Consider the following 17,526-nt stretch of genomic DNA (forward strand, 5'->3'; position numbering starts at 1 on the left):
CATCCAAAGTGTAATTAATAACTTCACCATACTCAAAGGGATATTCAACATCTGTTTTGGAACTTTTTTACCCATGTGCAAAGGTGCTCTTATCATATATCCTGATGCCTAGTCACCTTACCCCTATACATATCTACCTCRATCACTCCAGTATCCCTGCACATTGTAAATATGGTGCTGGATCTGACTGACCTTGTATATAGTATGCTTACTAACTTTCTCGTGTTCTTCTTATTTTTATTTCTTGTGTGTTTTTGTTCTACCTTATGTATTTTTAGTATTACATTGTTATTGTTGACTGCATAGTTAGGTTTAGAGCTTGCAAGGCATTTCACTGTACTTGTGCACATGACATAAAAACTTGAAACTTCTTTGCAAGACATTGGAAAACCTCTCAGGTTTTTGTGGTTAAATCTGTGTTTGAAATTCACTGCTCGACTGAGGGTCCTTACAGATAGTTGTATGTGTGGGGTACTTGTTAAGCAACTTTTTACTCCTGAACTTATTTAGGCTTGGCAAAACAAAGGGTTGGAATCATTATTGCCTAATTAGTACTTAATTAATTTGTACAAATTTCAAAAAACACAATTTCACTTTGATATTATGGGGTATTGTGTGTAAGCCAGTAACGCAAACATCTCAATTTAATAAATGTTGAATTCAGGCTGTAACATAACTGTGGAAAAAGTCAAGGGGTGTAATACTTTCAGAAGGCACTGTATCCAGAATGATCAGGWTGTGTATAGATCCGAGACACTCTACAAGTGAGTTACAACACAATACAGCCCTACCAAGCAAAAGGCAGTAACTGCTAACATCAATCAATCAATCAAATGTATTTATAAAGCCCTTCTTACATCAGCTGATGTCACAAAGTGCTGTACAGAAACCCAGCCTAAAACCCCAAACAGCAAGCAATGCAGGTGTAGAAGCACGGTGGCTAGGAAAAACTCCCTAGAGAGGAACCAGGCTATGGGGGGTGGCCTCTTCTGGCTGTGCCAGGTGGAGATTATAACAGAACATGGCCAAGATGTTCAAATGCTCATAGATGACCAGCAGGGTCAAATAATAATAATCACAGTGTTTGTAGAGGGTGCAACAGGTCAGCACCTCAGGAGTAAATGTCAGTTGGCTTTTCATAGCCGATCATTCAGAGTATCTCTACCGCTCCTGCTGTCTCTAGACAGTTGAAAACAGCAGGTCTGGGACAGGTAGCACGTCCGGTGAACAGGTCAGGGTTCCATAGCTGCAGGCAGAACAGTTGAAACTGGAGCAGCAGCACGACCAGGTGGACTGGGGACAGCAAGGAGTCATCAGGCCAGGTAGTCGTGAGGCATGGTCCTAGGGCTCAGGTCCTCCGATAGAGAGAAAGAAAGAAAGAGAGAGAATTAGAGAGAGCATACTTAAATTCACACAGGACACCGGATAGACAGGAGAAATACTCCAGATATAACAGACTGACCCTAGCCCCCCAAACACAAACTATTGCAGCATAAATACTGGAGGCTGAGACAGGAGGTGTCGGGAGACACTGTGGCCCCGTTGGACGATACCCCCCTTTTCCCCAAAACACAATAGAGGCAGGATACTTGTCCACATGATTAAGCATACAATTTAATGTAGCAAAAAATACATTAACTCATTTTTGACCAAATGAGCAGTAACTGCCTTTTTGCTTGGTAAGGCAAAATAGTACATGAAGCAAAACTGCTAAACATAACATTGGTATTACAGTATTACAGGTTGGGCTACTAAAGAAACCCGTTATCTAATCAATGTATGTGTGTATTTATAGTCGGCAATCAAATCACAGCCTTTAATGTTAGCTAGGTTTCCATCCAACTGGCGACAGATTTTCATGCGAATATTCTAAAAATTAAAATAAAAACAATATCCGCATTTTCCCACCAGAGATGTTTCGATCAAATTGACTTTTTGCAGATAAGACTGTGTGTGGTGATCACATAAAAATACCATTTGCAGTCACAAAAAAATAAAGTTAAATGGGTTTCCATCGCATTTTCAACTCTGATGGTTTAAAAAAAAACACGTTGCGTTATTTGCACACTTCGGTATTGGCACGTGTTGTCTAGCCAACAGCGCACATTTTGCCTACATAATGAGATTATTTGTATTTAACAAACGGCAACCACGCATCGATGATCATGTCACTAGAACAAGACTCTCGATATTTATTGGAAAGGAGTATCAAACTCCTCACATGGCACTTTCACCACCCTGTGAAGTTCAGAATGTATTTAATCTGCAGCCTAATAAACTGCATGCTTTCCTGATTTACTTCAATATAATGGCAATTATATCAATATTTTTCCCATAATTAATTTTACCGATACAAAAAGATCCCACCTTGTCGACAAAACACGCTAGACATTTGGAAAGTTTACCATACATTTTTCGGTTTCCATCAGACCTGTCATGACATTTTATCCGACAAGTAGACTACTTTACTCGTGTAAAAAGGTTGGCTGGAAACTTGTTTGAGAGATGATCTGCTCGGTCAACAGTTTGCCTGCTGATAGAATAGGAACTGGACCAATAAATCTGTAAATAACCCATTAGTTAACGTTATAACCGCCTAATTAAGATGTCTTCAAGAGCCCATACAAGGCTCCTGCATTGTCAGAACATCAACATCAAACGAGGCCAGAAACTCCCATTGAGTTGGTCACGGTAAACTACGGCCCTACATGAGGATCTAATTAATTTAGTAAAAAAGGAACAAGGAGGCGGAGTCCGCCTCGGCGGACATCCTTTTCCCATCCTGCCCTTTACTGGCTCATTAGCGCCTCATTAGCTAGGACAGGTGCAGCCACCCACTCTACCCTCCTCGCCGTCCTATTGATGTGCACTGCTTTTGTCCAATCAAAAAGCTTCAATTCAACTTTGTGGGTGGGGTAAACTTTAAACTGTGTATATGTTTGTGGTGTTAAAGCTTTGCATTGAAACGGGATGACACAAAATAGTCAATGTATTGCTAATAAGAGAAGGACAATAGGCTTCTTTAGTGTTCACACTGAACACATCCTCAGTGGTGTCTGGTATTCAGTGTGGAGTGTCAAACTCATCTACCCATACACTTTGGGTCATCCTGTGTCTGAAATGTAAATATCCTCACATTTGTTATCATTAGTCATAGAATACTGCTAAATGACAACCAATTTCTTATGTACCTTATCTTAATAAGATTCTTGCCCATATTTTACCATTCAAAACTATGCAATCAAAGAGAGTAACTTCAAAATGTAATGTCCAATATCCCATTCAAGATGAGTTTTGTTCCTGTATATTTTAACAATGTCTCCATCAACAATTTGAAAGGATGTTCTGAGGTCCACAATAAAAATACAAAGAAAAAAATGTTTATTAAGTACACAACAAAACAAGTCACAAAAGTGTAAATGTAGCTAAACATGCATTCAGAACTCCTGAAATGTTTTAGAAATATTAAAACAATCAAAAATGTCAAACAAAAGCAAACCAAAAAATGTATTCCAGTAGCCAATATTTTGCTGTTCTGCAAACAAAAACAAGTGGTATTTGTATGCTTTTACAATAACCCATTTTCTGACATACTGTAGCCATTCCATTATTGTAACAGTGCTATAGTATTTCCTGCTTCATTATATTGACAGTTGTCAATTTGGATAATCAATGCCGCTTGTTGTTGTCCGTCTCTTTTCTAGCTCTACCCTCCAACAGCCAGCTCCCTCCCTCCCTGTGTCAAACTCGGTATGTGGTAGCAATATGCCTGGGGACAAGGTTACTCGTTGTAGCGTGCCAGTTTGAGGCGGGGAATGATGTTCATGGACTGCAGCTCCTGGAAGAGCAGTTTGCAGGCGTAGGGTATCCGCAACGAGGACACGTGACAGGAGGACTTACAGTAGTGGCACCTGAAGACACACATCAAATACTTTATTGGTTGTAAGCAGTTAAATCTGCAGTTACAATACATGGAAACAGATCCTTGGCATCAACGTCAAGTCTGACTACTATTATACAGAATCACAGACGGACCAAAAAGGACACTCACCACCCGGAGTATCCCAGCAGGCCACACTGACCGCACACGTCCACCTCGAAGGCGTCACTGGAGATCATGAGGCGCTCCAGCAGCAACATGCTGGCCCCGTAGCCAATCAGACAGTCACGTTCCATCTCCCCCAGACGTAGGCCTCCGTCTCTAGAGCGCCCCTCCGTGGGCTGTCTGAGGTGAACAGCAGCATGAGACACGGCAGGTAAGATGGGGGGGGTATTGGGTCAGGTATGGCTCAAGGATTACTTTCTGTACTTAGTGGACAAATTACTTTGAAGTTTCAATATGACAGTGTACAAAACTGCAATATTAGATAGGGGAGGTATCATACAAACACAGGCAAGTAGACATTTTGAGGTCTATGGTATTACTACATACCAACCATTTAAAAAAAAAAACTGCTAAAATGGCATTTTGAGTAAAAGTTAGCCAAACTGTGTATATTGCTTTGTCTGCATATAACTTTGGGATTTATCTTACCTGGTGAGCACAGCTCGGGGGCCGCGGGCTCTGGCGTGCATCTTGTCCAGCACCATATGCTTTAGCTTCTGATAATAAACAGGTCCAAAGTAGATATAGGCCTCAATTGGCTCTCTGAGGGAGAGAACAACCCATCAAATTCTGGGACTTCACAGATAGCGCAGTGTTTCTCAACCCTAACCCCTGGGGACCCAAACAGGTGCACATTTTTGTTTTTGCCCTAGCACTCAAGACACCGGATTCAAATCAATGGCCTGATGAGTTGAATCAACTGTGTTAGTGCTWGGGAAAAAACAACCCGTACCCGTTTGGGTCCCCATGACCAGGATTGAAAAACACTGAGCTAGAGAAGGACTATAATAGTGGACACTCAGTGGCCAGTTTATTAGGTACACCCATCTAGTACCGGGTCAGATCGCCCTTTTGCCTCCAGAACAGCCAGAATTCTTTGGGGCATGGAAATGTTGCTCAATTGGTATCAAGGGACCTAACGTGTGCCAGTAAAACATTCCCCACACCATTACACCAGCAACCTGTACCGTCGACACCAGGCAGGATGGGGTCATGGACTCAAGCTGCTTTCGCCAAATCTTGACTGCCATCAGCATGACGCAACAGGAACAGGCATTGGTCGGACCAGGCAATGTTTTTCCACTCAATTGTCTAGTGACGGTGATCGCGTGCCCATTGGAGCCACTTCTTGTTTTTAGTTGATAGGAGTGGAACCCAGTGTGGTCGTCTACTGCAATAGCCCATCCATAAAAAGGACAGTCGAGTTGTGCGTTCCGAGATGACGTTCTGCACACCATTTTTGTACTGCGCCATTATTTGCCGGTTGGGGCCTGCCTGTCAGCTTGCACGATTCTTGCCATTCACCTTCGACCTCTTATCAACGAGCTGTTTTCACCCACAGGACTGCTGCTGACTGGATGTTTTTTGTTTGTCGCACCATTGTCGGTAAACCCTAAACACTGTCGTGAGTGAAAAGCACAGGAGGCTGGCCGTTTCTGAGATACTGGAACCAGCGCGCCTGGCACTGACGATCATACCAAGCTCAAAGTCGCTTAGGTCACTTGTTTTGACCATTCTAACGCTCAATCGAACAGTAACTGAATGCCTCGATGCCTGTCTGCCTGCTTTATATAGCAAGCCACAGCCACCTGACTCACTGTCTGTAGGAGCGAAGCATTTTTTCATGAAAGGGGTGGTGTGCCTAATAAAGTGAATAATACTGTTAAATCAGTGGATACAGAAGTCATGTTCGCAGCCATGCTGTAATGCCCATACATTCATAAATACAACTAGCCTGGTTAAACCAGACTGAACAATGGACTAACCATTGTTTCACTTCTTGTATCAAACAGTACGATTTAACCAGGCTAACATACTCAAAACATGTCTGTGTGTTTACCCAGTGATGCCCGAGGTGACGTAATCCTTGCCCTGGTAGTTGTACCCATAGCGGATCAGGTCCTCGCACACGTCCTTTACCTTGCTGCCCCCGAAGGCCGTGCCGTAGTGGAACCTCCCGTCCATCACCCCCGCTTTACCAGCCAGCAGCTCAATCAGCTTCCCCACCTGGTGGAGGAGATTGGTGCCTAATGAATAGGACCCTAACAAGGCAAAAAAAACTGACTGAAAATGGGAGGGACTACCTGAACTTGCCCGATAAGGAATGCTAATTTTCTAAACATTTTGCTACGGTGTGCCCTAATGAATACAACTTGTCTCATCACAATCATTTCAAGACAGTACATAAACTCAGCAAAAAAAGAAAGGTCCCTTTTTCAGGACACGGTCTTTCAAAGATAATTAGTAAAAATCCAAATAACTTCAGATCTTCATTGTAAAATGTTTAAACACCGTTTCCCATGCTTGTTCAATGAACCATAAACAATTAATGAACATGCACCTGTGGAACGGTCGTTAAGATACTAACAGCTTACAGACGGTAGGTCACAGTTATGAAAACTTAGGACACTAAAAGAGACTTTTCTACTGACTATGAAAAACAAAAAAGAAAGATGCCCAGGGCCCCTGCTCATCTGCGTGAACGTGCCTTAGACATGCTGCAAGGAGGCATGCAGATGTGGCCAGGGCAATAAACTGCAATGTCCGTACTGCGAGACGCCTAAGACAGCGCTACAGGGAGACAGGACGGACAGCTGATCGTCCTCGCAGTGGCAGACCACGTGTAACACCTGCACAGGATCGGTACATCCGAACATCACACCTGCGGGACAGGTACAGGATGGCAACAACTGCCCGAGTTACACCAGGAACGCATAATCCCTCCATCAGTGCTCAGACTGTCCACAATAGGCTGAGGCTGGACTGAGGGCTTGTAGACCTGTTGTAAGGCAGGTCCTCACCAGACATCACCGGCAACAATGTCGCCTATGGGCACAAACCCACCGTCGCTGGACCAGACAGGACTGGCAAAAAGTGCTCTTCACTGACGAGTCACGGTTTTGTCTCACCAGGGGTGATGGTCGGATTCACATTTATCGTCGAAGGAACGAGCGTTACACCGAGGCCTGTACTCTGGAGCGGGATCGATTTGGAGGTGGAGGGTCCGTCATGGTCTGGAGCGGTGTGTCACAGCATCATCGGACTGAGCTTGTCGTCATTGCAGCCAATCTCAATGCTGTGCGTTACAGGGAAGACATCCTCCTRCCTCATGTGGTACCCTTCCTGCAGGCTCATCCTGACATGACCCGCCAGCATGACAATGCCACCAGCCATACTCGTTCTGTGCGTGATTTCAAGCAAGACAGGAACGCCAGTGTTCTGCCATGGCCAGCAAAGAGCCCGGATCTCAATCCCATTGAGCACGTCTGGGACCTGTTGGATCGGCGGGTGAGGGCTAGGGCCATTCCCCCAGAAATGTCCAGGAACTTGCAGGTGCCTTGGTGGAAGTGTGGGGTAACATCTCACAGCTAGAACTGGCAAATCTGGTGCAGTCCATGAGGAGGAGATGCACTGCAGTACTTAATGCAGCTGGTGGCCACACCAGATACTGACTTACTTTTTATTTTGATCCCGCCCCCTTGTTCTGGGATACATTCCATTTCTGTTAGTCACATGTCTGTGGAACTTGTACAGTTTATGTTCATACAAATATGTACACGTTAAGTTGGCTGAAAATAAACAGTTGACAGTGAGAGGACGTTTCATGATGATAATGAACAAAACTGTTTAAGATTAGATAAAAGAGCAATAACAGTTGTGTTGTAGAGCGTTTACTGTTACAGGCCTACAGGTTCAGTGGTTTATGTCCTATTTTAATGAGACTAATTTAGAACTGGATAACCAGTATGTGCATTCTCTAGCTAATCAATAACATTGATTGATCAATTCAGGGCCAGAGAGAAAAAAAAACCAGCAGGAGTGTGGCTGTTGTGGGTTGTGCAGAGCAGTAGCTACCACTAAGGTCACAGGCAGACGGACCCCCTGACCTCTAACTTTAGCATATATGATCATCCTCGCCGGCCAACCATTGATGTGTCCTGTCCATGACAACGCTAGCCAATGATAAGGGACTACTGTCAACAAGGCAGATCAAATTAAACTGTATATAAAACAAATGTAAACAGAGACAGTATAAGTGCTTAATTCAAGTTCCCTAATTCCCTGGACACCCAAAAAAAACWATGAAAACGTGACTGATATTCCAAGAATTGATTAGTGTTGGGCCGGCCTGGGTTTAGTTTATGGTGTGATTAACATTGTAGCCAATATAAACCATGGCAATTGCTGTGGTGAGTGAGAAGCGCACCTGTATCGCTCACAGAACTAGTATAAGATTTTCTTTGATCGTTTTCTCTTCCCCCTCTGCTCTGATAGACATGTAACTTTCATCCCTACTATGTTGCACGTAACTTATTTCCTTATAGAATCATAGCCGCGGGAAGGGTGCTAGAGGTGCCCCAGCATGCTTGATAAATTGAAATACATTTGCCAAAGTTAGAATTACTGCTGTCTGTTCAGAAATAAATTCAATAATGCTTCTTAAAAAAATTGCCCAGCTGTGGATTGTGTTCAGCCCAATAACAAGGCATAGCGTAGTTGGGAACGGGCAGCAAATCTGTCAGTGTCAAATGATGATGGCGCCGAAGAACATGGTTGACGTTTTACATTCTCCCAACCAATTGTGCTATTTTGTAAATTTTTTAGCACAACTTATTTTTTAACTTATTGTGTACATAATGTTGCTGCTACCGTCTCTTATGACCGAAAATAACTTCTGGACATCAGAAAAGCATTTACTCACCGCGGACTGAAATAAACGTTTTCCTTTAACGAGTCCGACGAGAAGGATATCCTGCTTTCACTGGAACAGGCCCAGATCCACACCTTTTGCGTGAAGAAAAGACGCCGGAAAAGGGGCTGCAGATCAGGCAGCCTCCTGAGAATCTGGAGGCGAGCAAGTAAACTCCCACTMCCACCCGTTCTTCTTGCAATCATTGGAAAATAAAATGTATGACCTACGATTAAGATTATCCTACCAACGGGACATTAAAAACTAACATCTTATGTTCCCCTGAGACGTGGCTGAATGAAGATGCAGACAATAGAGCTAGCGGGATTTTCCATGCACCGGCAGAACAGAGACGCTACCTCTGGTAAGACGAGGGGTGGTGGTGTGTGCATTTGTCAATAACAGCTGGTGTGCGATGTCTAATATTAAAGAAGTTTGAGTTATTGCTCGCCTGTCTATATTATTCGTAGCAGTCTACTTACCGCCACAGAACGAAGCTGGCACTAAGACCACTCTCAACCAACTCTACAAGGCCAATAGCAAACAAGAAAATGCGCTCCTAGTGGCCAGGGACTTTAATGCAGGCAAACTTAAATCAGTTTTACCAAATTTTTACCAGCATGTCACATGTGCAACCAGAGAAAAATAAAATCCTAAAATCACCTCTCCCCCACCCTCCATTTGGCAAATCTGACCATAATTCCATCCTCCCAATTACGGCTTTTAAGCAAAAACTAAAGCAGGAAGTACCAGTGACTCGCTCAATACGGAAGTGGTCAGATGACGGATGCTACACTACAGGACTGTTTCGCAAGCAAAGACTGGAATATGTTCCGGGATTCATCCAATGGCATTGAGGAGTACACCACCTCGGTCATCAGCTTCATCAATAAGTGCATTGACGACATCATCCCCACAGTGACTGTACGTACATATCCCAACCAGAAGCCATGGATTACAGGCAACATCCGCACCGAGCTAAAGGCTAGACCTAACGCTTTCAAGGAGCGCACTCCACTGCCTTTTCTCACCTGGACAAAAAGAACACCTATGTGAGAATGCTGTTCATTGACTACAGCTCAGCATTCAACACCATAGTGCCCATGAAGCTCATCACTAAGCTAAGGACTCTGGGACTAAACACCTCCCTCTGCAACTGGTATGGCAACTGCTCGGCATCTGACCTGAAGGCACCACAGAGGGTAGTGCGAACGGCCCAGTACATCACTGGGGCCAATGTTCCTGCCATCCAGGACCTAAATAATAGGCGGTGTCAGAGGAAAGCCCATAAAATTGTCAGAGACTCCAGTTATAGACTGTTCTCTCTGCTACCGCTGGTTCCGGAGTGCCAAGTCTAGGACCAAAAGGCCCCTCAACAGCTTCCATCCCAAAGCCATAAGACCGCTGAAAAATTAATAGAATAGCCACCGGACAATTTACATTGACACCCCTCCCCCTTTTGTGCACTGCTGCTACTCGCTGTTTGCTTGTTATCTATGCATAGTCACTTCACCCCCACCTACATGTAATCTCAACTAGCCTGTACACCAACACACTGACTCAGTACCGGTGCCCCCTGTATATAGCCTCATTATTGTTATTCTTATTGTGTTACTTTATTTTAGTCTACTAGGCCCCCCACATTTTTTTTTACCAACAGTGCAGTTCAAGAAGAGTTAAGGGCTTGTAAGTAAGTCTACACTTGTTGTATTCGGCACGTGACAAATAAAATTGGATCTGAATTGAACAGCATGCAGACAAAAACAGGCCTTTCGCAATATTTCAAATACAGGTTGGAAAGCAAACGGATCCTGTTGAAAAGAGAAGACTAATCTGTCTTTAGGCTACCAAGTTATCAACTTCCAAATAGGTCTATTGAGTGAACAGCATTATTTTACAAAGTAAAACAAGAGAAGCTTTTGGCACAAGCGAATCGGCCATCACCGGTGAGTGAGCTGCGCATCATTGGGTGAGTCAGTGAAACTGGAACTGTAATGTCCTCCTCATATTGTACAATATTTCTGACTTTACACACCTAGGCATAGACTATTGATGGATTCAAGACAAGGTTGTTTTTATTGAGCTCAGATTGTCAGTGTTAATGTAGCCTGTCATTTCAATCACTTGAGGTATTAAAAAATATTCTGCTCAAGTCTCCAGTCTTCTAAAATGATGTGGAATTGCATGAAATGCGTTTCTCCAGAAAACCGTCCTCTGCAAAACATGCCYGTCTCGACAACAGGCTCAAACACCACTAACGCAAAAATCATGTGAAATGTAGTGCTCAAAACAAACCCGACTCAGACATTGCAAGAGGCTTTTGCCCACGGCACACCATATGGCAAAGAATCACGAAGATGGAAGGAGATAACAGCTGCCGTTACAATTTACATCTACAAAAGACATGGCCCCAATTTACACGGTCGAGAAATGGGGGTTTCGTGAGTTGGTGGCAACAATCGACCCAAGGTACCAAATTGATATGGGACACGTATTAATGCCAAAATAACATGCAAGCTCACAAAAATAAATATATTTTAGGCCTCTATTTTGTTTGCAACTATAGTTTAAGTGTTTATTTACCTTTTTATACATTCATATTTTGTTAAAATGCTTAATTGAAAATTTGCACAAATGTTCTAAATAAAAGGAGAAAGTCAAATATGATTAAGTACCTTTTATTTGTTGAGTATAATAATTCAACATGTAATAAGACAAAGGCCCTTACATGTGGTCATTAAATACATACTATTTATTCATTGAATTTACAGAAAATGTGCTATATCGTGATATGCATCGTTATCGGGATATGAGATTTGGGCCATATCGCCCAGCCCTATAGTGAACAGTAAGATTGCCTGCTTACAGGCAAGTCAGTTAAGAACAAGTTCTTATTTACAATGGCGGCCTACCCCAGCGACGCCGGGCCAATTGTGCACCACCCTATGGGACTCTAAATCACGGCCGGATGTGATATAGCCTGGATTCAAACCAGGGACTGTAGTGACGCCTCCTGCACTGAGTGCCTTATATCGCTGCACCACTTGGGAGCCCAAACCCAGCCAATGGACGTGTGTTCTGGAGGACAATGATACTCCAGCCAATAGAGTAGGGGGAATAATGAGCGCTTTGTCTCAAAAAGGGCCAATTGAAACTTGTGAAGAATGAGAGACAACACAACAGCTTCTGTTGGGCTTCTGCTTGTGTTGGGTATCAGAAAGAAATTAAGTGGATAAAGTGAGTGAGAGCTATCAAAGGCTTTGGGGGCTAGGTTTCAAACTATAAACTCTTAACAAAACAAAATAATTCATTTTCTGCACAAGTTAAAAGCCATGTGAGCCTTGGGATATTTTGATAACCAAACAAAGTCTTATCTCTCACATTCAGTTCCCATGAGTGGGTCCTTGTATCCCCCAAAGCAAAGAATAGGTGATGTTGAATTGTGTGGTGGTACCGTACCGTCATTCTGGAGGGGTAGCCGTGCGGGTTCATGATGATATCAGGGCAGATGCCCGAGTCACAGAAGGGCATGTCCTCCTGAGGAACGATAAGGCCACACACACCTGTCACAAACCAGAGAGGGAGATAGAGTTAGAGGCCCAAGTGTAGGTACAGATTATACTGGKTATATAGCATAAGCGTATCAGCATTTTTAATGCGTGGATGAAAAGTACCAACTGTAATCAATAAGATATGCTATAGTGAGTGAAGTGAGCTTGCAATGCTGAAGTGTCTTTATACACTTTAAGTCCATTTCAAGAGTTTCTAGCCACGTCTCTGAAGTGTTTTCAATTGCCAGTGTCGTGCGCTTTTAATTTCTGCCTCTAGCAAAGAATACTAAAAACACCAATAACCGAAGAAAAACATGACACTTGCAGGGTAGTTCCACGCTAACCTTTACCCCAAGTGCAACATACACTTCCATGCTGCTGTGGTCTGGTGGGGCCTTCTTTAAAGTCACATGATGTGAGAAGGGCTCCAGACCACCGGTAGCTGCCTGGGACTGGAMGCCTTAAGTGTGAGGGTAAATGTTTGCCCAGGGGCCGAGGCACTCTTCCATACCTGGCCAGAGCAAACAGATTGTAGGCCCATTTGCAAATGAAAAAAAAGAGAGAAGAGCATGAGCAGGAAGTGGAGAAGTGCTTAGTCTGACAGTGAGACCAGGATTACACACACAGCTTTGTCAGTCCAGCCCAGAGAGGAAGTGGAGAGGGATCAACTCAACTGGACATAAAAAAATAAAATTCACAGGGGAAAATTCAGTCTCGCAATACACTCTAGGACCGGTTGCTCTCTAGATGGTGAATGACACGCACCGGTTCAAAACGTCACTTAAACAAACAAATGTTCCTGTAGTTGTGTATATTATACGTGAGGATAACAAAACAAAGTTATAATATTACATAAAACAGAAATGCCTTCAACCCATTTCCCTGGAGTGACATATAGCATTAAGATGTGGAGCAGTCATTCACTAGTGCATGACGGTGTTGTCGTCATACAATTAAAATGTGTATTCTACATATGCTTTTGTTACTTCTAGGTTAGACTACTGCAATGCTCTACTTTCCGGGTACCTGGATAAAGCACTAAATAAACTTCAGTTAGTGCTAAATACGGCTGCTAGAATCCTGACTAGAACCAAAAATTTGATCCTATTACTCCAGTGCTAGCCTCCCTACACTGGCTTCCTGTTAAGGCAAGGGCTGATTTCAAGGTTTTACTGATAACCTACAAAGCATTACATGGGCTTGCTCCTACCTATCTTTCCGATTTGGTCCTGCCGTACATACCTACACGTACGCTACGGTCACAAGACACAGGCCCCTACTGTCCCTAGAATTTCTAAGCAAACAGCTGGAGGCAGGGCTTTCTCCTATAGAGCTCCATTTTTATGGAATGGTCTGCCTACCCATGTGAGAGACGCAGACTCGGTCTCAACCTTCAAGTCTTTATTGAAGACTCACTCTTCAGTGGGTCATATGATTGATGATAGTCTGGCCCCAGGAGTGTGAAGGTGAACGGAAAGGCTCTGAGCAACGAATCGCCCTTGCCTGTACTCTGCCTGGCCGGTTCCCCTTTCTCTCCACTGGGATTCTCTGCTCTAACCCTATTAACAGGGGCTGAGTCACTGGTACTGGGACTCTCCAGCCGTCCTAGGAGGGCTGCGTCAGCTTGAAGTGGGCTTGAAGTTCACTGACGTGATCTTCCTGTCCTGGGTTACCGCCCCCGCTTGGGTTGTGCCGTGGCGGAGATCTTTGTTGGCTATAATCCTCGGCCTGGGTCTCAGGATGGTAAGTTGGTGGTTGAGATATCCCTCTAGTGGTGTGGGGGCTTGTGGCTTTGTGCAAAGTGGGTGGGGTTATATACTCCTGTTTGGCCTCTGTCCGGGGGTATCATCGGATGGGCCACAGTGTCTCTTCGACCCTCCTGTTCAGCCTCCAGTATTTATGCTGCAGTAGTTTGTGTCGGGGGGCTAGGGTCAGTTTGTTATACTGGAGTACTTCTCCTGTCTATCCGGTGCCCTGTGTGAATTTAAGTATGCTCTCTCTAATTCTCTCTCTCGGAGGACCTAAGCCCCTGGACCATGCCTCAGGACTACCTGGCAATGATGACTCTTGCTGTCGCCCAGTCCACCTGGCTGTGTTGTGCTCCAGGGTTCAAAACTGTTCTGCCTGCGGCTATGGAACCTTGACCATGTTCACTGGTCATGCTACCTGTCCCAGCTCAACTCTCTAGAGACAGCAGGAGCGTGATGATACTCTTATGATCGGCTATGAAAAGCCAACTGACATTTACTCCTGAGGTGCTGACTATGCTGCCCCTCGACAACTACTGTGATTATTATTATTTGACCATCGCTGGTCATTTATGTTCAATGTTCTATCCTGGCCATGTTCTGTTATAAATCTCACCGGCACAGCCAGAAGAGGACTGGCCACCCCTCATAGCCCTGGTTCCTCTCTAGGTTTCTTCCTAGGTTTTGGCCTTTCTAGGGATTTTTCCTAGCCACCGTGCTTCTACATCTGCATTGCTTGCTGTTGGGGTTTTAGCTGGGTTCTGTACACACTGAGATATCAGCTGATGTACGAAGGGCTATATAAATAAATTTGATTTGATTTAAGCCTGTGTCTATCTGCATTGTACATTAAAAAAGTAGTCTAACCTGGAGTATTCAGTGTAGCGGGTGTGGATGTCACACCATACATCAAGCAGTCCTAAATCCTGCAATATCCTATTTATCCTTTTAGCAACTAGACTAATTTTCCTATTTTGATTTGTGCTGTCCAATTGAGTTTAAAATCCCCTCCACAGACAGAATAACAGTGAAGACAAACTACAATGTAGAAAATAGTAAAAAGAAAAACCCTGGGTCGCGGTAGAGAGAGGGGGGGAAAGAACAGGTGTAACGAGAAATGAGGACTGGAAAAGGGCAGAGCAACAGGCAAGAGGACCAAGGTGAGAGAGGAGCAGGCAAGAGAGATAAATGAGAGAGGGAGAGACTAGTTCTCATAGCAGACATCCTTGGTGTTGTTGGTTGTGTGAAAGTGAATGATAAAGAGGCATATAAATCAAAAAAGGCAAGACAACAGTGAGGGTCCAGAGGCCTCCATCACACCCTATACAGGTCCACACTGGCAGCAAGGACAATGGGCACACAGCACTCAACAACCCCCATCCACCACCCCTGGACTGCACAGCCAACAGCTTTGTGTGGTAAATAATTAACTTATTCAGCTGACCAGAGAATATGAGACTAGTCATGACCAGCTAGACTAGGGAGGGGGGAGGGGGGAGGGTTTAAAGAGATTCTCAGGTACTTTTATATACTTTTTAGCCAGTAGTTCTAAAAGTAGTGCTCATGAGCCAAAAGTGGTCGAAAATTGCAGATACAGTTGAAGTCAGAAGTTTACATAGCCAAATACATTTAAACTCAGTTTCACAATTCCTGACATTTAATCCTAGTAAAAATTCCCTATTTTAGGTCAGTTTGGTGAACCTCTTTATTTTAAGAATGTGAAATGTCAGAATAATAGTAGAGAGAATTATTTATTTKTTTCATCACATACCCAGTGGGTCAGGAGTTTACATACGCTTGACCCAAGTGAAACYATTTAAAGGCAATGCTACCAAATACTAATTGAGTGTATCGGGTAGCCTTCCACAAGCTTCCCACAATAATTAATTTTGGCCCATTCCTCCTGACAAAGCTGGTGTAACTGAGTCAGGTTTTTAGGCTCCTTGCTCACACGCTTTTTCAGTTCTTACCAACAAATTTTCTATGGGATTGAGGTCAGGGCTTTGTGATGGCCACTCCAATACCATGACTTTGRTGTCCTTAAGCCATTTTGCCACGACTTTGGAGGTATGCTTGGGGTCATTGTCCATTTGGAAGACCCATTTGCAACCAAGCTTTAACTTCCTGACTGATGTCTTGAGATGTTGCTTCAATATATCCACAATTTCCCTTCCTATGATGCCATCTATTTTGTGAAGTGCACCAGTCCCTCCTGCAGAAAAGCACCCCCACAACATGATGCTGTCACCCCCGTGCTTCATGGTTGAAATGGTGTTCTTCGGCTTGCAAGCCTCCCCCTTTTTCCTCCAAACATAAAGACGGTCATTTTGGCCAAACATTTCTATTTTTGTTTCATCAGACCAGAGGACATTTCTCGCAAAAGTATGATCTTTGTCCCCATGTGCAGTTGCAAACTGTAGTCTGTCTTTTTTTAATGGCGGTTTTGGAGCAGTGGCTTCTTGCTTGCTGAGCGGCCTTTCAGGTTGTCGATATAGGACTCGTTTTACTGTGGATATAGATACTTTTGTACCCGTTTCCTCCAGCATCTTCACAAGGTCCTTTGCTGTTGTTCTGGGATTGATTTGCACTTTTTGCACCAAAGTACATTAATCTCTAGGAGACAATGAGTCTCCTTCCTGAGTGGCATTATGGCTGTGTGGTCCCATGGTGTTTATACTTGCGTACTAATGTTTGTACAGATGAACATGTTACCTTCAGGCATCTGGCAATTACTACCAAGGATGAACCTGATTTGGAGGTCTACAATTTTTTGGCTGATTTCTTTAGAATTTTTAATGATGTCAAGCAAAGAGGCACTGAGTTTGAAGGTAGGCATTGACATACATCCACAGGTACACCTCCAATTGACTCAAATTATGTCAATTAGCCTATCAGAAGCTTCTAAAGCCATGACATTTTCTGGAATTTTCCAAGCTGTTTAAAGGCACAGTCAACTTAGTGTATGTAAACTTCTGACCCACTGTAATTGTGATAGTGAACTATAAGTGAAATAATCTGTCTGTAAACAATTGTTGGAACAGTTACTTGCGTCATGCACAAAGTAGATGTTCTAACCGACTTGCAAAAACATTTGAGGAGTGGTTGAAAAACGAGTTTTAATGACTCCAACCTAAGTGTATGTAAACTTCCAACTTCAACTGTATATGCACCACGTCATTGCGCTCTCCCTCACTCTGCTGTGTGTGCATCTTGCTAGCTGTCACTCAAATGGTAAGAGGCTGAAGCTCATTGGCAAACATATCTAGGGGGCTGGCCCATGTAAATTACTAGTTTGAGACATTTTACCCCTACAAAGCTAATTCCATCCCAACAGTAGTCAGCCAGAACATAACCTTCCTGAGGATGGCTGCAAAAACATCTCTTCAGCCCAAATAACTCTTCAGTGCAGTAACACCAAACAACCCAAAATAT

The 17,526-nt window shown here is 43.7% G+C and overlaps 1 protein-coding gene across 1 annotated transcript in view; it reads right to left on the reverse strand.

Annotated features, from left to right (window-relative positions):
• Nucleotides 1-3,364: 3,364 nt before the first annotated feature.
• Nucleotides 3,365-17,526, reverse strand: part of LOC111962503 (polymerase (RNA) III (DNA directed) polypeptide B) — a 49,429-nt gene continuing 35,267 nt past the window's right edge. Inside the window, exons 24-28 of the mRNA XM_023985640.2 lie at nt 12,255-12,358; nt 5,946-6,112; nt 4,535-4,648; nt 4,052-4,225; nt 3,365-3,911 (exon numbers count right to left, since the gene is read on the reverse strand). Coding sequence (XP_023841408.1) covers nt 3,782-3,911; nt 4,052-4,225; nt 4,535-4,648; nt 5,946-6,112; nt 12,255-12,358 — 689 coding nt within the window. The 3' untranslated portion in view covers nt 3,365-3,781. The remainder of the gene's footprint in view (nt 3,912-4,051; nt 4,226-4,534; nt 4,649-5,945; nt 6,113-12,254; nt 12,359-17,526) is intronic.

Source organism: Salvelinus sp. IW2-2015, linkage group LG4q.1:29 (assembly GCF_002910315.2).
Source record: "Salvelinus sp. IW2-2015 linkage group LG4q.1:29, ASM291031v2, whole genome shotgun sequence".
Lineage (NCBI taxonomy): Eukaryota > Metazoa > Chordata > Actinopteri > Salmoniformes > Salmonidae > Salvelinus > Salvelinus sp. IW2-2015.